The sequence below is a fragment of the Harmonia axyridis genome, chromosome 1, assembly GCF_914767665.1.
Source record: "Harmonia axyridis chromosome 1, icHarAxyr1.1, whole genome shotgun sequence".
NCBI classification, from domain to species: Eukaryota; Metazoa; Arthropoda; class Insecta; order Coleoptera; family Coccinellidae; genus Harmonia; species Harmonia axyridis.
The window spans coordinates 23156612-23182632 of NC_059501.1; the positions used below are offsets into that span (position 1 = coordinate 23156612).

Consider the following 26021-nt stretch of genomic DNA (forward strand, 5'->3'; position numbering starts at 1 on the left):
CATTACAATTGATTCAGCAACTGATATTTGTTAAGTGTTGGGTTACCTTTTCAGTTTTGAAAAAATATACGAGAAAATAATACTTTTGCATTTATTATATACATATATTATTTCTATGTAAAATATAATAACATTTTCAAAGGCCTGAGGAGACAATACAAATGCATAATGATGGACATATCAAAAAATTCCAGGAAGATTAGTTTAAGTACAAATAATGAGAACCAGATAAGGAATGTAATATGGTGTATATTAACTAAGTATAATAGTGAATAATAATAAGTCTTTCATTTTGTATTCCAATCGCGATTTCCTATTATGTTTTCTTTAGAATATAATCTTATTATTTGAGTATCAATCAACTAAAGAATTGGTGCTCTTGAAAACTTTTGAATTCACTCTGATTCAAATTTTTTTCAGCTATTGCAATATCCGATTTTATTGTGTCTATCAATTCATCTAACGAATTAAAATTGAGTTCAGGTCTTATGTAGTCTAAAATAACAACTTTTAAAATTTTTCCATAAAAATCTTCGTCGAATTTGTGCAATATATGGGTTTCCATCGATTTCTTCTCATTTTTGTAATATGGGTTCCAACCAATGCTCATTACCATTTTGTAAACTGGACCGTTGTCAACCTGAGAAAATCCGTAATACACCCCTGTCTCCATATCTTGAGGGAGGTTATTGACGACTTCTTCCGGGAAATTAGCTGTTGGTATTCCCAGCTCTTTTGAACCCCTACCAAAGCCCTTAACAACTATCCCAGATGAATAATGTGGCAGAAATTTCTTCATTTTTCTTGAAATTCCACTTTTTTCAAGGTCTCCGAAATGATGCACAGTCCTGCGCAGATAGTTCTCGGTTGCTCGATTCTGGATTAAAAATAATATTAATAATTATTATATTGCTAAGTGTTAGAGTGTATGAAATCAATCATTATGCTGAATATACAAGAGGAAGAAAAGAAGGTAAAGGAAACAGTTCTGTCTTGTGTAATGTAAATAATTTAGATAAGTAAGGTTATCTCATCTTTTCACCTCAATCGTCCTTTATTTGACCGCGAACGTTTTGATCGAAACAATTTAATTTCACTTATCAAGGGAACTTGGTGTTTAATACGTATACTTAACGAAACAAAGCTAAATAATATTCAATCACTTCTAGAAATCACGTATGTACTCTGAAATTCTGTGGTTGATATATTCAGAAATCTCTTGTCAAACTGTTGGGTAAATTGAACTGGTTGGAAATATTCCTGTAGTTATTTTGTCAATATCAGAACTCTTGACCAAGATAAAGGTATTCTTTCCATGAATAGGCACCAAATTCCAAGCACACATAACTTTTGTCTTACCTATTTATAACACAATTTCCCACTGAAATACTGATAAGGATATAAAAACAATTATGTACCTATTAGAGGTTTAAAGTACATCTCAGACTGTTTTGACTTGTTATCACTTATTTTTAATTGATAAGTTATTCTATTTCTTCTGGAAACGATTTCTCAAAAATTCTGTTTATTGCGTAAGTAGAAACTATAGGGAAATACACAGTGGGGAATAGGAGGGATCGTCATAGACAGGAAAGCTCTTTTGAATAGGTTGAATTGTAGATTGTAGGTATTCTACTGGAAAACCCGAATCGTAAGCCACGTGTTTATAAGTTATTGGGACCTTCGAGCCTGAATTTAATAGAAAAAATTAGACCTGAATATGAAACACTGATTCTAACACATTAAAAATAATGAATTATTGAATAATTGTTTCAATCAAGTTAATTCATTCGGACATCAGAATCAATTCCCAACAAAATATTACATGGTTGCAAGATTGTGATAATTTTACTACAGAAACAACTTGAACGTTGCGAATAGTAGCGTAGCATAGCTAGTTTTCTTATTTGAGTCAGGTAATGAAAATTTCACAAATATTGAAGTAAAAAAAGAATTTTGGCAATGTTATAAATGTAATTTATTATCCATCTTATCAGCTCAATATATCAGTTCGGCTTTATGCCGATAATAGCTCTCGTTCTAGCTATGTTATTCAGCTGCCTCTATACATATATGATTAAAAATTCCAAAAATTATCGATACTCTGAGTAGAATTAAGGTTATTCACTAGTATATTTTTACAATCGAATACTACACACAAAGCAAAATGTATTTTTTTGCCTTGGATATAGCGGAATGTTCGTTCAAATCAAGTATAATTTCATAGCAATTCGATTTATCGAACTAACTTTTGATTTAAATATGGATTTGAAAAAATATTAATTTTTCATGTATACAAATTAGGCAAAAAAATGTTACCTTAATATAAATTATAACAAATGTTTCGCAGCACAATTGTCATGTGATTTAACGCACTCGGATATTCGATGCACTTATAACAATGTGATGAAAATATAATGAACCCAAGGACTGAGAGTATCCTTGGTTTTAACTATTGGGAGTCGTGTAATTTTCCTATAGGAAGAATTTGATAAATAATGTGGTTTTTTACTTTTGTGTTATAGGTGATTTAAAATAATTTTCCGTATTTAGATTGCTTGATTTGGGAGTGAATCTTGACTAGTGAAAGGGAGAAAAAATGAGAAAAGAAAGCAAATTGCTAAATGAGAACTTTTGCATATCAATATAATTTCAACACGGAGTTTCGCAAGAATCTTTTACTTAATTCGGTTTTCTGAACACAAATCTTAAGTCAAAACTCCAAATTAGCAGAACGGCTGTTTTTTTGTTGTGATAAACATTGAACTAAAGTTCAATGGTAATAAGTAGGTACCCCCATGCCCCAACAGTTGATCGGACATCGGACCATAGAGTGCTGACACTACTCTACTAACCTGAAAAGTGACATTCCATGAAAATATAGAATTAGCAGAGACAACAACTGTGTCTCTGGAATAAGTAAAATATTTTCAATACAATGTGTTTGAGCACTTTTTTGGAACAATTTTTTTGAAGAATCGAAAAAACATATAAAAATAATTAATGAATGCTAGCAAGTTTAAATTTTTTCAGTTTAGGCAATCCGCGGATTTTAATCTGAATTGCGTATTTTTTTGCACCTGATCGATTTTTTTTTCGGATTTCAGTATATTTCGGATATTTTCGGTTTTTTTGTTTGAAAAAAAATTTGACAAGGAATTTTTTTCAAAAAAATAAATAATTTTACAAACTTGGGGACTAGATATTAGAACAGTTCGGTAGTTGGAATTAAACTAATCACGAAAATGAAAAATATTCATCGTTAATTAAAATAATTATATTTTTAACATTTTTTTGGTTGAGCGGAGTTTTTTCGGATGCCAACGTTTTTTTCATGTGTAGCTGAATTTTCAGATCACTCATTACGATAAATTTTAAAAACAGCCAAAATTCAGTGAAATCTGAATACGATCCTAACGAGATTTCGCATGAATATTCGTTTGACTATTATCTAACTAATTTCTAGTTCCTTATTTAGTTTAGTTGCCCGAAGGAAATATTTTTTCATTTATTTGAAAACCAAGTTTCAGGTGGATAGGTATATTCATCTCGAATGACGAGACCATTCTCAGATGAGTTTGCAATTCTATTATCTTGTTTGATGTGATGACTTTCAAATAATTTACAAAAACTAACTCATCTGTCGGATCTATCAAGGACAAGTATTTTAGCTGATAATTATGACAAATCAAATATGATAGGTACCAATTTTGCTTTATCATTTCCAATATACTTGGGGTACCATGTTTCATTCTGATTTTCACGAAATATCTCAACTCATTAAAGAAAGAATCGAATTAATTTCCGGAAAATGAGGAAAACACTGATGTGTAGTCACAAACAAAATAGGAATAAGAGGGTTCCGTAAATAAGGGGTTGGAAATTTTGTTTCGATGTTGATTTCGAAACTGAGAATTTTGGGATGAAAATTTGAATTTGAATGTAGTAGGATAGCAATTTCAAGTCTCGTGGTTTGTTATGCTCGCCTTTGTTGATCGCTCAACCAAAATCATAGAAATTCAAGAATAATATATCGACAAAAATTATTCAATGTTTTCGAGGTTTTGAGATTCATATGAAATTTTGAGTTTTTATGTGAAATACCAATTTCAAGCTGATAATTTCGTCAGGACCATAGAAAACTTATGAAGTATATTGGAAAAGAGATACCGAAAATTTACGTGATATACAAGTGATTCAAAATTCAGTAGGTATCAAGATTTCAGGGGCGTTTTTTTTCAGGTCAAAGTAAGACTTCGCAAAAGCTTCGTTACCGAACAACAATAAGGCGTTACAAAAAAATGATTGCGTATCTAATAGTTATAAGAACCATAAAAAATTCATGACGAATATCGAAAAAAAACTTATATTTATTTGAAAACAAATTATTGAAATTTTGTGTGATATAGAAAAACAGAAAAACAATTCCGAGATTCGTGCAAAATTTGGTTTTAGACGTCAAATCATAGAAAATTCGAATATAATATAGAAAAAAAGGGGAAAAGCACTGATATGAAGTAAAAGGGACTTTCAAACACTCGTTTCTTCTTCCAGTGGCGGTGTTGAAGGGGGTAATCGTCCCTTCCAAGCCTCTTCGAAATATTCATTGTTTTAGAGCGGAATTAGATGTCAACCGAGAGTATATAGGTATGTGTGGTCTCCAAGGGCGCAATTCTCTCATGAATAAACGGGCGCTCCAAAGCTCCTGACGTCAGTCCTTTCCTCATTTTTTCATTTGATCTTTGGTTCCTTCACATTCCAAAACTTAAATATTTCGAGAACATTCATTTTTTACATTTTCATATATTAATGAGTAATGAGAAAAAAATTAATACGTTATGATACGTACTACAAAATAAATAGAAATAAAACTATCAAGATAAAAAAAAGCTGAGTTCTAAACTTACAATTGTCAATCAATGAAAAAAAAAACATAATCATAATGATTTTGCAGTAACCACAATCTATAATCTCAGATAGTTTTGTCGAAACGTTTGATAAACACTCGTAAAGATTCTGTGTATCAGAATGTGGTCACCTCAAAACAAACTATTGACAACAGGTAAAAATATTGTGCAGGTACAGTATGGCCACAATAAAATATTTTTCGAATTTTATTTTTTTATCCAATTTCGACGATACAAAACGATATTATTTAATTCACTAGCGATCATTTTTTTGACACACGTATCAAAATTTCTACGAAGATTTCCATATATATATTTTTGAAGATTACAAACAATAAAATACTCAGTGTCCTAGTAGGATATCTAAAAACACTAGTTGTCCACTGATTACATTTTGTTTAAAATCAATCTGGAGTCTCGAACTCGGGATTACCGGTACTTACCTTTTCCCCCGTAGGTGGCGCATTTGAATATAATTCATATTTTCTAAAATGACAGCGGAATTTAGTGGGAGCGCTACAGGAAACGATGCGAAAATCAATTGAATTACCAGTTTTATCTTGAATTTTATAAAGTGTAAGTGGACACATGCTAGACATCTTATGCCCTAGCAACCATCACTAGAGACGATACCTTTCATCTCATATCAAAAATGATAAATTTTTTAATTGTTCATTGATTAAATTCTCTTCAAAATGAGATGAACATGCTTGTTTTGCAAATAACTATTATGTCGCCAAGTTCCAAATTTCAGAATATTTTCAAAATTGTTCTCTTGACTTTCATAGAAATACTTATTTTCCGAAAGAAGGTTTGGAAAAATATTCATGGAAATATTCCGTGAATTTCAATGAAAATTTGGAGATACTCGTACAGAAGGCTAATTCTAATAATCGTTCATTCAAAAACTTGCCACTTAATGGATCGTTTGTGAATGTAAAAACTTGTGGAAGAATGTTAAATTTTAATTTTTACACCGAATTTGTAAAGCTCTTTCAGCAGAGAGATAAGTTTTTTTTGGTTCATTATTTTCTTTCTTTATTCAATTTTTGATACTCATTTTCAAAACGTTAACTTTGAAAATAACTGGAGGGGTTGACATCATTTTTCCTTGAACTATTTTCAAGGTTTATTTTTAGAAATAAGAAACCTAAATCAAGGAAAGAAATAGAATAAAATTCAATTCTGATAATCTATTGTACGACATAAAATCATGAAATGAAAGCGTGGAATGGTGTTGCAGTTTCTTTGTCAGTTGGTATATAATGAATGCATTTTCATTAATCAATCTTGAAGAACCAAAATAATACTTATTTATTCAAGAGTAAATACATTAAGAACTTTGAATGAAAAATTCAGGCTTTATATTTTCGCTTCTATTATAATCGAGAATGAAAACTTTAAAATTTTAAATTAAAATATTTATAGAACTGTAGGAAATCTATCACCACAACCCACAGAACCATAGACATGGATGTATTTCCGAATATGAAATCTGAATTTCCTCAGGTTGATTTTGAATGGGAATTCGGACTCAGAATCTAAAATATGGGAAAATATTATTAAGTATTTTACAAGAAAAAATTTTCTGTTTTCTAGAAAACAAGAAGAAAAACAATTGGTGAGAAATTATCTTTACACCTTCTTATTTTGAAAACCAGTCAAATTTACAAAAAAATTTTCTTTGATGAAACGGTTTTTCCTCAATAAATTTACATGCCTTGATTCTATGGTTTTTTCGATAACTCTGCTTCCGCCGTTATTTTCCCGAAATTCGAGGCTTTATTGTGAAAAACTTGTTATACATTTATGATTCAAAGTATGGTCCATCGCTGGCCACTACTTTCTCCCATCTTTGGGACAGCGTAAGAATCCCACGTTGAAAAAACTGATCATTTTTTGAACGAATGGATTCAATTTTTTACTTCTTAATAAAACCGGAAACGCTGCAAAGCCAGGCCGTGTGCCATTGATCGAAACAAGTGATAGTCCGAGGGAACAACGTCTGGAGAGTACGGAGGGTGGGGTAGGATAAACCATTTCAACGTTTCCAAGTACATATGTCGTGACCACTTTCGCAACATGGTGTCGAGCATTGTCATGCTGTAAAATCACTTTATCATGTCCCTAGTTGTATTGCAGTCTCTCGATGCTCGGCTCAAACGCATTAATTGCGTTCGATAACGATCACCTGTGATTCTTTTAGTCGGTTCAAAATACACTAGGTACACCGAGCTGATCCCACCAAATACTGAGCATGACATTGGAAATTGGAACCGTGAATGTTCGGTTTGACCGTCGACGTGAAAGCAGGGCCAGGATATCCCATGATTTTCGGCGCTTGGGATTATCGTAATGAATCCACTGTTCGTCTCAAGTCACAATGCGATGCAGAAATCCCTTCCTTCTTTGCCTTGCAGCAGCAAAAAAACGCCGTTCACATCAAAACCACCATTCTTGAAGCGTTGAATCCACTCTCGGCACGTTCTTTCACTAATAGCGGCCTTATCGTAGGTATTTGAGAGCATTCGTTGAGCCTCAGCCGTAGATTTCTTCATTTGTATTAAAGCAGAAAATTAAAACCTCCCGCAAATGACGAGAATTTGGCTCGTAAGCTGACATTTTTAATCGATAATAACTTCATGATGCAGACATAAATGGACTAATATTCCGATGGCGTTATGTTTACAAATACCTAAGCTTATTGTATGACATCAACAATCTATTTATTTCGACTACCATTTACCGCTACTACCAACTATTGCAAAACGGCGGAAGCAAAGTGTACACCTAATAATTTCGAAAATGAAAGTTGTATCTGTAGTTCTTGTTTTTCCATTTCATTGCCCTAATGAAAACTTTCAAATAAATGAATTAAGAAGTAGTTCAACTTAGTCTTGTTCTTCACTACCTGTCCTAGTTCCTATCAAAGTACTCAACTTTAAAATAAAGTTGAAAGTTGGTTTTGCAAAGGAAAACCTAACCTAGAAGACTGTGAAAAGTTACTCAATTAACCGGCATGCAGTCATGCGGTGTTCAAGGGCGCATGAATGAACAAGCGCTCAAATGTTCCGACTTCACGTCATTGCTTTTCCGTCTTTTTAGGTTTGCGTGTACCTAGCTAATTCAGAAAATGTGTTATTACACTTACATATTAGGATATCTGTGCTCTTCCACTCGACCTTGAAGGGTCGCGCGTTGTCATCGATTCGATGACTCTTTTAAACATACGCCATAGAATAAATACTCATTTACATATGGAACAACGTCGATAGAAAGCCCTAGGAACATCAGATATAAACATACTTCTAAACCTTCTAAGTCTATCGAGCGATATGTCGCCTAAAATTATTCAATGAATATTCCGTTTCACGTTACATAAATACACTTCTGATATCGGCATGTGATAATAATCGTATTTTTCAAGATTGAAATAATTCAGATTCTGGAATGGTATAGTACTCGCACATCCTGTGTCGAAAGTAGACAGTCCCTACTGTGTTTGTGTTTGTTTCAGTATTCGAAATGGATCAACTGTTAGATAAAGTGAGTCCTCATTCAAATAATATGTGAAATACGTACTTAGCGACCTTGACTTATGGCAAAAACATTCCTTGTTAAATATGCGAAATATATCATTTCGTTTTTTTTAATTTTCGTAAATAAGAAATTTTTGTACCTACAATAATAACACATTCAGAGGTCGCCTTGAATTTATTAAACTGATCAGGAATAATTCTCAAACTGACATTAGATGTCATTAAATACGAATTAAATTCGAGAATTGCGCTCTCCAACGAAATGTCAGTTTTTTTTGAGCGTTTTTGTTCATCTTCACTTAAAAGTTTCCCGGAACTCTGAGATTGATTTTTTTTTCAATTGGATTAGCTACAAGGCTAAATTTTTGGATAGCCCAATTTATTATTGACCTTCAGGTGTACACAAGATTTCATCAAGATCTGATTGATGATGATATTGCCATAACACATCATTAATCAGAAAATATGAATCCGATATTGTAGCTGTAGGAAAACTAGGGGTGGAGGTACAGCCATATTCATACGAGATGATATTAAACATGACGCTATATATAGTTATCATGAAAATTTTGTAAACATTGTTGGTATAAAAATAAATCGATATAAATTGAATCTTTATTCAGTATACAGATCCCAAAAAAATCAGACGGAATGTTTTTTTCCCATACTTGAAAAACTATTGAGTAGAAGAAACAACATCATAATAGGAGATATCAACTTGGATATCAAGAGCCATAATAATACGACAACCAATTATAAAGAAACTGTTCTATCTAATACTTATAAATTTTTAAATACCAAACAATATACAAGAGTACAAAACGATTCGAAAACAAATATTGATCATATAATAATACCCCAAAAATTAACTGCATCATGTAAACTGTATGACACTCCGATATCTGATCACAAAAAAATTGTTGTAAATCTGCAAACGAAAAAGAAATCCTCCAACCATAAAGAATCTATTACTAAAAAAATCTTGGATAAATCGAAATTCGTGAATATTGTAAAAGAAAAATTGGAAACTTTAAAAATGGACACGGAATTTAATGGAGAAACTTTTATTAATATAATCAAACAAGCAAAATCAGAGGCAACGATCATCAAAAAGTTCAAAAATATTGAAAATAACAAATGGTATAATAGAAGTATTGCAAAGGTAGTTGAAAAAAGAGATAGAGCCTATAAAAAATTTAAAAAACAACCGACAAACACGAAGAATAAGGAAAAATTCCTCGAACTTAAGAGAGCTGTATTCAAAGTCATCAGGAAATCTAAACAGAAATATTTTTGTAAAAAATTTATGAGTGCAAGCTCAAGTACAAAAAAACTTTGGAATACAATCAAGGAATTAATAAACACAAGAAATATAAATCGAAATATCATCCAAAAACTAAAAATAAATGGAAGAGAATATAAAGAACCAAATGAAATTTGTGATAGATTGAACAAATTATTCATACATGTTGAATCGGACATTAAATGGAGTCCAATAAAAAGTGGTGAGACTGAGTTGAACTGCGTTGATAGGTCCATATATTTGAAAAAATGCTCAGAAAGTGAATTGAAGAAGATACTACAAAATCTCAAGAAAAATGCATCTCCAGGAAATGACCAAATTACAGCTAATGAGTTAATTCTTTTATATCCAGTTATGAATGAACACCTGTTATATTATATAAACAATGCACTTAAATCAGGGATAATACCGACACAATGCCTAGAAAGCAAAATTATCCCAATATATAAAAAAGGAGATAAAACAGATCCCAACAATTATCGACCTATAGCACTTACATCAGTATTTTCTAAACTACTAGAGACAGTAATTAAAAACAGAATCTGCTCATACTTCAATTTTTCCAACTATCAATATGGCTTTCAGAGTAATAGCTCAACCCTTGGTGCCACAACAGATCTAGTACAAAGAATAAGTACAGGTATAGATGCGAGAAATTATGTGATAGTAGTGTTTATAGATTTGAGAAAGGCCTTTGACATGGTTGATCACGATTTACTGTTGGGGAAACTGAAAAAGATGGGAATAAACAATAAAGCCCATACCCTTATAGAAACCTTTCTAAGGAACAGAAGACATCACACAGTAATAGAAACGACAAGAAGCTCAGAGGAAAGGGTATTGAAGGGAGTACCGCAGGGATCAGTGATTGGTCCATTGTTGTATCTTCTGTTCGTAGAGGATCTCGAGACTGCGGGATTGGAGGCTCTGTACTATATGTTTGCTGACGACACAGCGTTGTTCTACGAGGGTAGGGATTTAGACACTTTACAGCAGCGAGTTGAAGTTGACCTTAGAAAGTTTCAGAAATGGCTGACTGAAAACAGACTTATCTTGAATGTGGAAAAAACGGTTGCTCTCCTTTTCAAACAAAAAAATAAACCCTCAAAGCCGCTAAACATCAAAATAAATGGAATCAAAATCAATCAAAAAAATTTGCACACCTACCTCGGATTGAATATCGATACAAAACTGGAATGGACCGAACATATAGAATATTTGTCACGTAAACTTACACCTCTTATTGGAGCATTGAGAACAGTTAGTCCCTATCTTAGTAAGCAAGCAAAAAAAACATTATATTACTCGAATATTCATTCTGTGCTGGCGTACTTGATTAGTGTGTGGTCAAATACATCAGTCAGCAATTTACAGAGGGTACAAAGATTGCAAAATCGAGCTTTGAAGGCAATATATAATCTACCATATGATACTCCAACAACTGAGTTATATGACACACTAAAGATACCCAACATGAAGGTCACAAAGGTCGTTGAGCAGTGTAAACTGATATACAAGATGGAGCATGGCCTGCTTAAATTCAACACAGAACTCAAAAAAAGATTAGACGTACATAATTACCAGACAAGACAAATAAACAATTACCATTTAGATAATATAAGAACAAATAGAGCCAAAAATTCACCGATCTACCAGGCTGTAATGGAATATAACAACTTACCAGAAGAAGTAAAGAAGAAAAATTCATTAAAATTATTTATAAGATCACTCAAATGTTATAAAATGACATATTCATAATGTGGGTTTTTTACTTTTGCATTGTACTAATTTTTAAAAATGAAACATATTCATTCTATGGGAACATCAATGTAATGATGATTTGTAGAATTAATGTATTAAATAAATAAATAAATAAATAAAATAAATATAATTGAAAGTGTATAGTTAGTTGTCAAATAAAGGCACGAAGTTCATTGCAGAAATTTTTGAGATTCGTATGACTAGAAGAAGAAATATAAAAATTTTGAAAATTCGATATCATTGGAAAAACCCTCACATTCGGTTCTCACTGTATATAAAGGGTTTTCCAATGAGGTGTTTCAATATTAATAAAAAAATAAAACACTCGACTATAGGTACGTTTCATAATTATTTTTTTTTATTTAATTTATTTTTATTTATTTACTTTATTCAGTAAAGGGTTTAATTTCTTTTATTAATATTTAAATTGCGTTTCACCAAGTGATAAGCGGGGAATCCATTTCCATTATCAAGAGGTTTCATTTTGATAGTAAAAGAGAAACGAGAATATTTCAAGAGAAATCATAGGATGTTTTTTGATGTGGAGAGGAAGGTACCCATGCCATTAACGATGGAAAATTATATGGCTGCCACGGCTACGATTGCAGCACAATGTCTTTTTCATGACCAATTCACGTTTTTGCGGTTGTATATTCTCGATGACTTCACGAATTCCATCTTTAATGTTTTGAATAGATAATTGTCACATAGCTCAGAGTAATAAACATAGGTAGAGGGAGCATCATTTTCAGTAAGCAGATTTTGTCCCCAACATGAACTATCAAATTTGACAAGAAGCGCGCGGAAATGAAAACATATCAGTGATACGACATTTCACTCAATTCGCGAGTTTCTCCACAAAGAACGCACTTCTTATGTCCCATAGGGAATCAACGTTTCATATTGACCCAAAATATATTGAAATAAATACCTCAATATATCAGAAACAACGAAGACACTAGGAAAGCAAAAGTTGCCATACCTTGGATTTCAGCAGGCAGATACAGAAAATAATAAATATTCTCCTTATTATAAATTCGGCGATTAGAAAAATATCGGATACCAATTATTCAAATTTGCATATTTAATCGGTAATCACTCAAATATATCATTCAATATAATATATCAAATATATTTCATTCAATATAATATACATTCATAATGATAGTAAAATTATGGATTTAAAAATATATCACAATCCGACAACGTAATCTTACCATGTTGGGGACATGTAAAAATTGCTTCTTCTTCCTCTATCTATGTTTATTATTCCATGGGCGTACGTAACTCAGTCTTGCTGAAAATAAACGTCGTATACATCAATATCTTTCAATTGCCACCATAAAAAATCATTAATCATAACTCGGTAGCGCAATCCATTCATCGTTACAGTTGCACCAGCCTCATTTTCGAATAAGTAAGGTCCAATCACACCTCCAGCCCAAAAACAGTGACACTTTTCAACAATCATTCTTGGATTTTTCGAGCCCCAAATGCGAAAATTCTGGTTATTAACATAGCCTTCGAAGTGAAAATGGGCCTCATCACTGAAGAAGATTTTTCGATGAAAATACGGTGAAATATATTTTGATCTGCTTGAGTTCTTGTATTAACTGAACTTTAAGGCCTAACTTTTCAATCTGTATGCAAAATACTGTCGTTTGTCCTTTATCTCTTGACAATTTCAATGCGTTGTTGAAGCGTGTATCGTTCTATTCTTAGTAATGGCGTAGGTTTTACTTGTCGAATGTCAAAAGATGACAGCTGCCCAGATCGCGTACTATTAAAAAAAAACATTAATAATGTCAAGAAAGTACCTGTCTAAAAGGTATTTTCAGCGTCATATATTATGTCGTTATGTAATTTATTTACAACTCTTCATATTGTCAGTTCATATCAAGTGTGCCGTGCAATCTTTACAATAGATAAAACTATTGAACAAATATTATATTTTAAATTTTACATTAGGAAGCGTTTTACTTTTAGGTACTTCACCTAAAGAGTTATATCGGTAAATACGCATAAATATGTTTTAATAACTAAAATAGGTATATTTATTGGATTGATCATAATTCTCGATACTTATTTGGCACATTTAAAGTACTATATGTACCCATTCTTACGTTATACATATGTCATTGAATCACAAAATTGTGTTCAAAATAAAACAAACGGAAAATTCTCTGGCATTATGGTTCCTCCTTCTTCGCTCCTAAAATCAGCCCTTGACATGGCCTCAATACCCATATCGAATTTCATGAATATTGGACTAGTAGAAAACCAAATATCGATTTTAGATTTCTATGGAATCACTGTCGGCCCAATCCAAAAATTCATAATAAATTTCATCAAAATGGTACAAGAAAAACGCGAGATACGGAAATTTCACGAAGAAGGAATCAATTTCGACCCAATCTGAATATACGTAGCAAATTTCAACAAAACCGTAGAAGCAAAATGAAAGACATGGAAATAAATTTCATCAAAATCGGATATGCAAAACGCTAGATATGGAAATATCGGAAATTTCACGTTTGCGTATGCTCAATGTGTATCCTCTATTTGTAAGAGGTGAAATTCGTAAGGAATCGATTTCGACCTAATCTGAATATACGTAACAAATTTCAACAAAATCGGGGAAGCAGAACGAGAGATTTGAGAAATCAAGAATTCCACGTATCCTACATCTGAAAACGCTGAAATTCCTATAGAATGGCTTTTCACCAGATTTGAACATATACATATTAAATTTCATCAAAATCGGAAAAACAGAATGCAAGATATGGGAATATCATTCCATTATCAGGAAGAGCTGGAATCAGTTTCGACCCAATCTGAACATACGTAAGAAATTTCAACAAAAACCCAAAAACTTGAAATTTTTAGGGTAGGCTCGGATCTCGACCGAAGCGGTCAAGTTAGTTAATATGATTTAAGTTCGTAAATATGGTCAATCGAAATTCTTGCAAATTTCCAATCTACGAATTCTAAGGAAATTAAATTTTACGTTTGGGTCGTTTAGAATTTCAGGATTAAAAATACTCAATATATTTTAGTGTACCTATAGAGATCCGACCGAGTTGAAATTTTGCATGTTAATGTATAATACTTAACAATTTTAAGCTCGATGTAAAATATGTTGATCACGTGATCAGAATCATAGGATATTCAAGCAGAATATCCAAAAAAAATACCCAATATTTCTCTTAAAATAGATCCGACTATGTTGAAAATTTTAGTTTGTATCTAGGGGATTATATCAACCCCTCATCTAGATAAACTAACCAACAACAATAACGTCACAAAATCAAATCTCCCAATTTTTTTTAATATATCAACTCATTGAAATCACAATAATAGAGGTTCGATCAAACTCAATTCAAACTCCATATTGGCTCGATTAACCTAAATCAGTAGATTTGAAGGTGAGTAATTTACATCATTAGCATTAAACTATAGCATTCGTACTGAGGTTGAGACGTTGAAAAATCCCTGTAGCCATCCATTTTTAACTAATTCAATTGATAGGCATTTGTTGAAACCAGAAAAATTTATGGATATCGATTTCGAGTGGAAAATTCAAGAACAGCACTAACTTGCTTTCCTTTCGAGCTCTCGAAGGCTCATTTAATGAGGTTTTTTTCAATATTTTGCTAATTAAGTATTTCTCATTTTTAGTTTCTAGATTCCTCCATTCGAAAGTTACCGTGAGAACAATAGGAATGATTTATTCAAATTTGATTCCATTATTTTTAGCCCTTGAAATTCAAGGATCGCAAATCATGGACTATAGTATAGGATGTTCGATGCAGTAGAAGTTGCAAAGAAATGTTATTCATTCGTCTTTTAGATTCAACACATTTTAACGTAATAATTTCGGTAAAGGTTAAAATTTGTTTCCTTGAAAGATTACAAAAGTTTTTATTTGAAAATATTGTAACTGGGATTTCTATTTCGAACTATACATTTACATACAGTTACATTGCAAATTGAGATTTTCCGTTCGAATTAGATTGAATGTTTGAATTGAACAGATAAAATGATGTTACATAATAATAAATACGATGTACTAACTGATAAGATATTGTAAATAAGATGGAAGGAGTCCGAAAAATATATTCAAGATAAACAATTAAAGAATGCTTCATCTATTTTCCCTTTCAATGAAGTTTAAACTGCACATTTTAAATTGACGAATTCATATATGAAAACATATATAGCTTGATTAACATCAGTAGATCAACTCTATACATACATTAATTTAGTCTCTGATGAGATAATTTCAATGAAAAACTTCAACTTCGTGTTAATTAGAAAAAACAACATTTAAAGTTTAGATTGGTGTGTAACGACATTCAAATGACCTTTGTATGCTTCAATTTGTTCTCTATGTTTCGTTCTTATGATCACTTATACTACTCATCAAAATCATTGATCTCTCTCTGTTTTGGCCTTAGAATCTTATTAGTGTTCTTAGGTTTTGGTTTATTTTAAATAGTAAACGTTTTCAATCGTTCAAGAAAATGTTTAACACTCTTCCCACAGAAATTTTCTTACTTAGTTTACATTTTGGGATTTACCCAATTCACTCTGATATCTCGAGGTTTCCAAGATTAGGAAGATGAGACTGAATAGACCATGAGCCACCAATATGAAAAGAATTTAAGAATATTGGGTTTTTTTAGATATTCTGCTTGAATTTTTTATGGTTCTGGTGACGCAATCAACATGAACACGAGCATGAAAGTGAAATTTTGCATGAAACTTGAAGTTATTATACATCAACACATCAAATTTCAACTCGGTCTCATTTTTTATGACCTAAATATAAGTTTTTTCAATTCTCCTTAAATTATCTATATTTCTTAGGACACAATCAACTATAAAATTCAAACAAAGCATTAAATTATTATTGTATATCTACACGCAAAACCAACTCCGTCGTTTATGTTGTCGCTGAAATCAAATTTTAACCGATGTTCTTGTGAGGTTCCTTCTCATTTCATCATTTGTTTTATTGATGTACACACTACACAATGACACTGCTAAAAATCAATTAACTTGATGGAATGTACTTGATTTTTCAAGTACTTGATAAATAAATACTCAACTTGACATTGAAAAACTACTACGTGAACTCCGTGAATCTCTAGTTGTAGATGAGAAAAATTATCATAATTTTCCCATGTTAATATTACATCGCTAAATTTCATCGATGAACTTTATACCTATAAACACAAAGTTTCAGTAAAATCTGACGAATAAATTCTATTTCAGTGATAGGCCGTTGTTCTCTTGAAACAAGCGAGCAAATTAATAAAAAAACTGTTTACCACCGACAGATAGAATGGTAGATTACGTCTGTATTATCAAATATCAAAATTTTTCCCGTGAAATTTGAATCATCAGAAGAAGAAGATAATTGCATAATTATTAGTTCGGAGAGCATAGAAGTCGGGTGATCTTTCATCCTGTATTCAAAGATGTTCTCAAATAAGATGAGAAAAATAGTACAATAAACATAATATACCTTATGTCATGGGAAAATATTTGGAGAGTTTTGCGTTTGGGAAATTTTAAATTGGAAATACCTCTGGGGGGTTTTGAAAAAGTAAGTAGTCAATCTTAATGAAATATGCCAAAAGATGAGTAGTTAGGTACACGTCAATTCCTTCACACCTGATAATTTTTGAAGATCCTACAGTTATTTTAATATTTTGAAATATTCAAGTTTCCCTGAGTCCTGGGTATTAAGAACTTAAGAATGTTAGACCATTTTTGGTGAACATGATAAAGGTGTATGAAATTCGATTCAAAATTCGGTTGCTACACCCATGGATTAAGAATCAGATTTTAAGAAAGGTATTGTGTTATATTCAACTTACCAATGATGAGTTATGGTGGTTATTTTTTAATAAATGAGGACATTGCTCATTGTTAAATCTATGGTTCTATCAGAGATCACAATGCTAAATGAGCAATCGACTATTTTTTGTAATGAGGAAACGCCTAGTCAACCCGCCATTGTACGGAATTAAATAGAGTGTTAAAATTAGATGAACAGGTGAAAAAATAATAAAGTATTCATTATTATTATCATTTTGATTAGAGGTCGTTGTGTCTCGATCACCTTTCCAGGAACCACATGAATCTTTCATTCTTAACCCTACCCATTCATACAAACCCAAGGAAGATGTCGATAGTGTTAACCAAACCGACCACATCCTTAGGAACCTTGGCAGTTATCTTGTGGGGAGGTAACCAGGAATGACTATATTCCATATGAGTTCTTAGGACAGTCAACCCTCGACATTTGCAAACTATATGTTCAGATATTTCTAGGTTTCTACCTACGTTCCACAAAGTCTCAAAAGATCATCTGCTGCCTTTTCCATATGTGATACAAAAGACAGTGGTCTGCCAGCGGTTCTACTCTTAATGGGAGCTCTGCTAGTGGCGGTTTCAAGAGCTTTCTAGTTTCTGGTATAGGTCGGTGAAACCACCACAAATTTCTTTACCTTTACCAATACCGGAAGTGTTCCTCCAGAAGGTTATTCTATTGTTGGTTTGCTGACTTTTATTGGTCTTTTCCTAGACTACCAAAAGGCTCAGGGCCAACAGGTGTTAAACCTTGACGCTCTTTTCGCAAGTTCATCAGTTCTTTAATTTCCTTTGATACTATTTGGGGTATCGCGTTTTCGTGGGAATTATTAAAACACTAATAGACGAGAGACGACGACCTTATTGTGCTAAAGCACTTGGAAACATCCTTGATCACTCTACTAACTCAATTGGTCATCACCTCGTAACTTACTCCACTGAACTCTCCTTTTCCCAGTTTTTATATCTGGGTTACATACATAAAATCATATTGTACACCGTGAATTTCTTCTTCCTTTTCTTATTCTCTAAGTTGTAGGCCTGCGCAATGGTATCATGGTGCCTGCACACTAATTAGGGTAGGAGAAAGATATTCTCTATTGTATCTTTCTGAGAACCCTATGAATGGAAAAGTTGTATGCACAAGTACCACGAAAGACCATTATTACACTAATGCTAGTTCATTTATATTAAGTACTGTGACGACCAATTCGGCTAGACACAGACATTATGTCTAATTGCTTTTTGTCGCCACAACTATTGTGGTTGTGGCGATATCCATAGTAGAGTTACTCCATGGCCTTTGGCCAGTTGCTATATGGTATTACGATACTACCATATCAGCAAAGATCTCTGGCTATGTGATTCCAGGGAATTCAGCGTGGCCAGGCTGTCCATAGTGATATAAATAGGCTCACATTTAGGGTTTCTTTTAATTTAAAAGGAAAGGCTAAAAAAAATTGAGGCACAAAATTGAAATTAATTGCTGCCGAATATAAAGTAACGATATATATTTTTTCCAGGTTAGAGGTCATGCCAGGGCAGGTAGCGGCAACCAAGAATTCTTCGAGGCCACCAAGAAAGAAGCCTTATCCCTTCTTCATAAAGAACTAGAGAAGCTCGAAGATGCCTGTCCAAATGTCAAGAAACCTGATCTATCCAAAAACTTCCGCGGTTTCGTCCAGCTCTATTCCAGGTTCCTGGAAGAATCGGGTCCATCAGTGGACTGGGAAAAAATCGAAAAATTACAGAACGACGCAGTCAGGGATTACAATACACTGGAAAAACCGACAACAGATATCGCGCACGAAATGTTGAACAAATTGGTCGTTGTTAAGCTTAACGGTGGCTTGGGAACCTCGATGGGATGCCACGGTCCAAAATCTGTTATTGCTGTCAGAAACGACCTCACCTTCTTGGACTTGACAGTGCAGCAGATCGAGGTAAACTAATTGCATATTCTGGAGAGTTAATTTGGTTAAGCGCACAAGTATCCTGCAATTTTCCCACTCTATCCTTATGCATACCACAAACTAGATGAAATGTCTTTACCATTTCTTTCTTGTTCTGGCCTTGTCCTATTCGTGCTGAGTATTGGCAATCAACATGACAAGCTTTATACAGGGTGGCCATTTGAAAACGAAACAGACGAGATTACAGACGAAATAAAGTTTTTCGATAGAAATGCTCGGACAGGTCGATTTCTGTTTCGAGGGGGACAACTTAAGATGTAGGTTACGGACGCATAGCGCTTCAACCCTTGCTGCTACAACCCTCACCCCCAAATTTTGAATAGGGAAGATGGGGTTCATTTGAAAGGTATTTTTATACTAAGGTCAGCACAGTAATTGTTTTTTCATTTTATGCATTAGTTCTCGAAATATTCTTAACTAAGTATTTGAAAATGAAGTGGTGTTTTCATGGAACTTGTAGTGTTTTGTGAAATATCGACATTTTGAGCTTCAAAACAACCATGACTGTGGCTTCCTTCCTAACTAACTAACGCATGAATATTTCGAGAACTAATGCATAAAATGAAAAAACAATTACTGTGCTGAAATCAGTATAAAAATACCTTTAAATTGAGGTATCACTCACCCCATCTTCCCTATTCAAAAATTGGGGGTGGGGGTTGTAGCAGCAAGGGTTGAAGCGCTATGCGTCCGTAACCTACATCTTAAGTTGTCCCCCTCGAAACAGAAATCGACCTGTCCGAGCATTTCTATCGAAAAACTTTATTTCGTCTGTAATCTCGTCTGTTTCGTTTTCAAATGGCCACCCTGTATAATTGGCAGCATTCCTTAGTCATACCAAATTGTATCCAAACCTTTTGCAGAGATTGCAAAAACATGAATGTCCACAATCCCAGTTCTTAAAAAGAATACCATCAAACGGTACACAGATGGTTCCAAAACCACTACAGGGACTGGCGCTGGAGTATTCGGGACTAGAACCAAATGCTCAATATAGCTAGGCCGATGTCTAAGTTTCCTTCAGGCAGAGATAATTGCAATAGAAAGATGTGTAGAAATTAACCTAGCAAGAAACTATCATAAATGGATATAGCGCTACATTCTGATAGTCAGGCTGCAATCAAAGCACTGATCTCACATATCATCGATTCTAAGATGGTATTGGGGTGCCGAAAAAAACTTAATGAAATAGGCAAAAATAACAAGGTCTTTTTAATTTGGGTTCCTGATCACTCGGGAATTAGAGGGAATGAAGAGACCAACAAACTTGCCAGAAGAGGAGCACGAACTCCTTTCATCGGCCCGGAACCTTTCTGTGGCGTAGACAAATGTGCCTACAAGAAAGAATTTCAGGAGAAGGAAGAAACCTAAAGAGAAATACTCTGGCGGAATCTACCTGGTTTGGATCACTTCAAAAAGTTTCTTCGAAACTTTGACTCTACGAGATACAAGACGTATCTGGATCTTAGTACAAATTGCTACTCCTCCTCACTGGATTCCTCACAGGGCATTGTCGCCTAAGTAAACACCTCATGAGAATGGGTCTAATAGAAAATGACGAGTGCAGATTCTGTGGGGAGGAGGAAGAAACTCTAGATCACCTAGTGACGGAATGCCTCGCCATCGTTAACCAACGAAAAACCTGCTTTAGACACAAAACTTGTAGAAGTGAGGAATTAGCCTCCTTGAAGCGTAAATCACGTTGTGGAAAGAATAGCTCTGATGGTCGTAGTGAAACGGAACCTCCCTAATTGAATCTAATCTAATATGTTCCTTTCTTGTTTTTGGCTTGCCCTATTCGTGCTGAACATTGGCAATCAACATGACAAGCTTCATTTAATTGACAGCATTCCTAAAAAATCGTACCGAACTTTTTCCAAACCTTTTGCGGAGATTGCACAACCATGAATGTCTTCTTCTGCCTGGCCGCCTCCTATACCCTCGACTTTGCCTTGCAAAATTAGCTGTAATGCCTGGTATTTGCTATTTCTCATTATGAGACCAAAGTACTGAAGCTTGACAAATGAGATAATCGATGTTTGCTTGTGGTGTCTTGTTCCAAGCAACTGGATTAACTATGGTAGGCAGTTCCTTTTCAATCCCAGATAACACAGTTTTTTTCCTATTGATGTCTGAGGGATATCTATAACATATCCATGAGATATCTCATAGGGACAATGGATGTTCTATGGACGTCCAAAGGATATCCGACGAATACCAAATCCATTTATGTTACCGATAACTCCTTACAATTATTAATGAGATATCCTCAAAATATCCAATGAAAATCCAAGAAATATTGATTTTCATGAGATATCCTTTGTGAATAAAACTACCTTCTATACCTCTATCTGGGATTGCAGTGTTTCATACCGGAGCCACTAAAGGAATCATCAGTATTGCAACTCAAGTGGTCATATAAGTACACCACAGCCGAGCCTAGTGACTTTGTCGTAAAACGGTTGGGATTATGTCTTAAGCGGTGCCGTTCTTTCTAGAATTGCGCAGCCTTTAACACAATCTCTCGGGCTAGTATAGAGCCACCACACACTCCCCTGCCATTACCGGCAACGCCCCAGAGGAGGATGTACGAAGGTATATACGAGGAGAGACACCAGCGAGTTGTGAGGGCGGAAATGCAAGGGTTAGCTTGCTATCGGCGCTGTTGTTAGGAAGCCTCAACATGTGGGGATCTGTGGATCGTACCCTGAGCTGCACATGGTTCTTTGTGTCCAATGAACACGCGAGTAATGTTGAGCTGCGCAGAGAGTCACTACAACCCTTGAAGGAATCACTATTATGGCAACTTAGTGGTCATTTCCTTATACACCTTCTGCATAACAGAACTTGGTCTGGCAAACATTATATGATTATATTGGGCTGCTATCAGTATCTCTATGAAATTCAATTACTTTGCTATTCATGAATAAAATATTCTACTTCCCCATTCTCCCTTCTAAAAAATGAGCCAGCACATTTCTTTTTATTTTCGGTGTTGTAATACTCCCAAAATTTATACTTAGCTCAATATGGCATCTGTTGTCGCCAATGAGAATAACAAAATATGCACTAAACAATAATACTTTTTCAGCACTTGAATAAAACGTACAAAGTCAATGTCCCTTTGGTACTCATGAACTCCTTCAATACAGATGAAGATACTCTGAAAATAATCAGAAAATACAAAAATCTCCAGGTCGAAATTCACACATTCAATCAGTCTTGCTTCCCCAGAATCAACAGAGATACTCTGATGCCAATTGCCAAGTCTCCTGACACACAAGCTAATTTGGAAGCTTGGTATCCACCAGGTAAAGTTGCTTCCTAATCGCTAAATGTGCCTAATCTAAAACGTCCGAATTCTATCTATTGGAAATAAGAAATGCAGCAACAAAAACTCACTTTATTTATAACTGATCTTTTTTAATATACAGGGTGAGTCTTTGACTCGTACATATAATTCAATCGAAGATTCCTAAGGTCGAAGGAAACACTTTCTTCCTTTACCATTTTTTCCGATTCGGCTCGGTTGAAAAGATATAGGCTGCTGAAAATCCAAAAAAAATGTAATTTTCAGTCATATCTCGCAAATGGAATGGAATCGAAGGAAATGAGTTTCAGAATATAGTTTTTTATTGATGTGATGAATATTTTCCGAACACAAAATTCCATCAAAGTCCGGTCATCCAGGATGACCTTTATACTAAGTGAGAAATAAAAATTGTGAAGGAAAAAAGTGTTTGTTTCGACCTCAGGAATCTTCGGTTGGAATATATGTACAAGCATAGTATGTACTAATACTAATCCATTCTTTATACTATGTTACAAGTCAAAGACTCACCCTGTATATGAATTAAAAGAAGATCAAAAGTAAGGAGTATAAGAATAAAAGAGATGATTTACATATGGTGTTTGATTATTTAATTTCAAATATGAGAAAGAAGTCTCGTTGGAAGCACCTTATTTAACTTTTAGTGTTTCTCATTTCTCTCATCATTATGTAACGATAGAATTCATTAGCATCAACTCTTCGTTTTTCATATAGTGGCATACATTTGAAGAACCGAAGATCTGCACTCAGCACGGTGACATTCCAGTTCTTCGATCTTCATTACTAGGTTTTCAGGGTTAGTGGTTTGATTCAAACTTATCGTGTGTCGCGCATTTCAAATTTTAATCATCAGATCATATTGGCAGTTCTGGATCGAAAGGTCGCCAGTACATGAGTGGGCATCAATCAACTCTACAGGGATACTTTAAATCTTACTTGATGGAAATTCATTAAAGATAAAATAATAAAACAAAGTTATTTCCACTAATCTTAGTGAAAATTACTCTTCTCTGATCCTCGCATTATATTCACTATATCAAGAAGTAGTATTGCCAAGATTGTATAGATAGACTTAATGACGGGTATCATAAAATTTTGATCGACGAATCCATCTTATTGATTTAAACTTGAAATTTATGGTGGATGAAAAAATGAACTGAAATTGAACAGATAAATGATTTAAAAATCCATACAATAAAAGTTTTATGGAACCCGCTGAAGGCTTTGTCTAAATATTCCTTTAACATAACCCATTAGGAAACCAATTTATTTGATGAATGTTTTTCTAGGCCACGGTGACTTCTATCAGAGCTTCGAGAACAGTGGTCTGCTTTCCAAATTCCTCAAGGAAGGCCGTCAGTACTGTTTCCTTTCTAACGTTGACAACTTGGGAGCTACAGTTGATCTAAATATTTTGAATTTCCTGTTGAACAGTCCTAATGAAAAGGGTCAGCATGAGTTTGTAATGGAAGTTACAGAAAAGACTAAGGCTGATGTCAAAGGAGGTACCCTTATCCATTATGAGAATAAATTGAGACTTCTCGAGATAGCACAAGTACCAAAAGAACATGTCGATGAATTCAAGTCCGTTAAAAAATTCAAATACTTCAATACAAATAATTTATGGGTAAAATTGGACGGTAAGTTGAGTTATTTAATTTATTATAGAATAATGTTTCAACATTTTAATTTCGAAATATAGAATATTGCGAGTTTCATAAAAATGCTCATTACTTTCTATCTAATCGTATATTGATGGTAACATAACATATTTCAAGCTACAGTTCCTAATCTAATTTCAAAGTTCTATTGAACTATAGCAGCTTTGACAAAATGTCAAGATGTGTTCGATCTTTTGGTGGTCAGGTATTACTGGGTATTGAGGATTTAACTCCCTTCCCAGAGTTCCTTCTTTTGTAAGAAGAACATATTTGAAGATATGTTATGTTAAAACTAATCTCACTTAATCAGGCGAAATTCCACCCTTATAATCTTTGATTAAAATAAGATAAATAAGTTTGATGATAATTTGTTTAAATTTTGCATTTATGTATATTTTTTTGTGTCAATGAAAAAATTTATTTTTTATGAGTATTTTTGAAACATGTAGTAATTATATTTTTCCTAAGGTTAAAATAGGTTTTCATTATTTATTCTTTTTGAGCTCAAAATGGGTTTTTGTGAAATTTTCTTTTTATTCCAGCCATTGACAGGGTTCTCAAGCAAAACATTCTTGATATGGAAATAATTATAAACAACAAGCATCTGGATAATGGACTGAACATCATACAACTTGAAACTGCTGTTGGAGCAGCAATGAAAATTTTCGAAGGGGGCATAGGTATAAACGTTCCTCGTAGTCGTTTCTTACCAGTCAAAAAGACCTCTGACCTTCTTCTGGTCATGAGCAACTTATACAATCTTAAAAATGGCTCTTTAACAATGTCTCCGCAAAGAATGTTCCCAACAACGCCTCTAATCAAGTTAGGAGACGCTCACTTTGCCAAAGTTAAAGAATTTCTTGGAAGGTTCTCCAATATCCCTGATTTGATTGAACTCGACCATTTGACTGTATCTGGGGATGTAACGTTTGGTCGAGGAGTGATTTTGAAAGTGAGTATAAACAATTTCTTTATTTTTTTACCTCAGCACATATTTCAATCTGTTATCGGTCATATAAAATCTTCAATCTAAATAGGAAATAAAAATATGTATGAAATTTGAATTTTTTTGGATCATTTAGACTTTATATGTTGAGAACTCATATCAATATTTATTCAACCACATATCGATTAAAATGATTTCGGGATAAAAAAGACAAGGTATTTCCATGATAGAATAATTGCAAATAGTTAAATCTATATCAGTAACATTTCCAATATTATTCAATCAATATTCTTTCTTTGAAAGGAACTAACCATAAAGTTTTTTTTTTAGGGAACAGTTATCATAATTGCAAATCATGGAGAAAGAATAGATATACCATCTGGTGCAAATCTAGAAAATAAAATAATTACAGGTAATTTGCGCATATTGAGTCACTAGTTACTTAGGCAAAATTAATTTTATTTTTAACTCTTTTTGTAATTTTAAAATGTGTCTGTTTTGAAAATGTATTTTTGAGTATATTGTCTCATCTTTAATTTGTTATTTACAAAAGTTTGAAATTTGTTATTTTTATGTCTATATATTTGTTACAATAAATATCTGAATTTTATTTATTTTTTACTTCCGAATGGAGAACATATTTTTTCTCCAAATATAATGATATATTTTTACTCTGTCCAAGTTTTATTTTGAATTTCAAATTATTGAAAAAATACTTGA

At 33.3% G+C, this 26021-nt stretch overlaps 2 protein-coding genes across 4 annotated transcripts; one reads left to right on the top strand and one right to left on the bottom strand.

Annotated features, from left to right (window-relative positions):
* Positions 1 to 77: 77 nt before the first annotated feature.
* LOC123670836 (riboflavin kinase) lies at positions 78 to 941 on the bottom strand. The gene has a single exon (XM_045604400.1). The coding sequence runs from the start codon at positions 797 to 799 to the stop codon at positions 359 to 361; it is 441 nt and encodes a 146-aa protein (XP_045460356.1). The 5' UTR covers positions 800 to 941; the 3' UTR covers positions 78 to 358.
* LOC123670831 (UTP--glucose-1-phosphate uridylyltransferase) lies at positions 838 to 25911 on the top strand. 3 transcript variants are annotated; one of them, XM_045604395.1, is made up of 6 exons: positions 838 to 973; positions 18914 to 19333; positions 22455 to 22674; positions 23984 to 24334; positions 24898 to 25307; positions 25632 to 25911. In XM_045604395.1, exons 1-6 carry the CDS (start codon positions 929 to 931, stop codon positions 25737 to 25739), a joined length of 1554 nt encoding a protein of 517 aa, XP_045460351.1. In that variant the 5' UTR covers positions 838 to 928; the 3' UTR covers positions 25740 to 25911. The 3 variants fall into 3 exon arrangements, with proteins under 3 accessions (XP_045460351.1, XP_045460352.1, XP_045460350.1); XM_045604396.1 differs by lacking the exon at positions 838 to 973 and adding an exon at positions 8205 to 8453; XM_045604394.1 differs by lacking the exon at positions 838 to 973 and adding an exon at positions 16966 to 17121.
* The last annotated feature ends 110 nt before the right edge of the window (positions 25912 to 26021 follow it).

What these genes read in the sequence shown, in the direction of transcription:
- LOC123670836 (XM_045604400.1), bottom strand. Translation starts at nt 799, where the DNA reads ATGAAGAAATTTCTGCCACATTATTCATCTGGGATAGTTGTTAAGGGC.
- LOC123670831 (XM_045604394.1), top strand. Translation starts at nt 17,044, where the DNA reads ATGTCATGGGAAAATATTTGGAGAGTTTTGCGTTTGGGAAATTTTAAA. An exon ending in TGACAGTGCAGCAGATCGAG is followed by an intron (nt 19,334 to 22,454) that starts GTAAACTAATTG and finishes ATACTTTTTCAG; the next exon opens with CACTTGAATAAAACGTACAA. An exon ending in TTTATGGGTAAAATTGGACG is followed by an intron (nt 24,335 to 24,897) that starts GTAAGTTGAGTT and finishes TTTTTATTCCAG; the next exon opens with CCATTGACAGGGTTCTCAAG.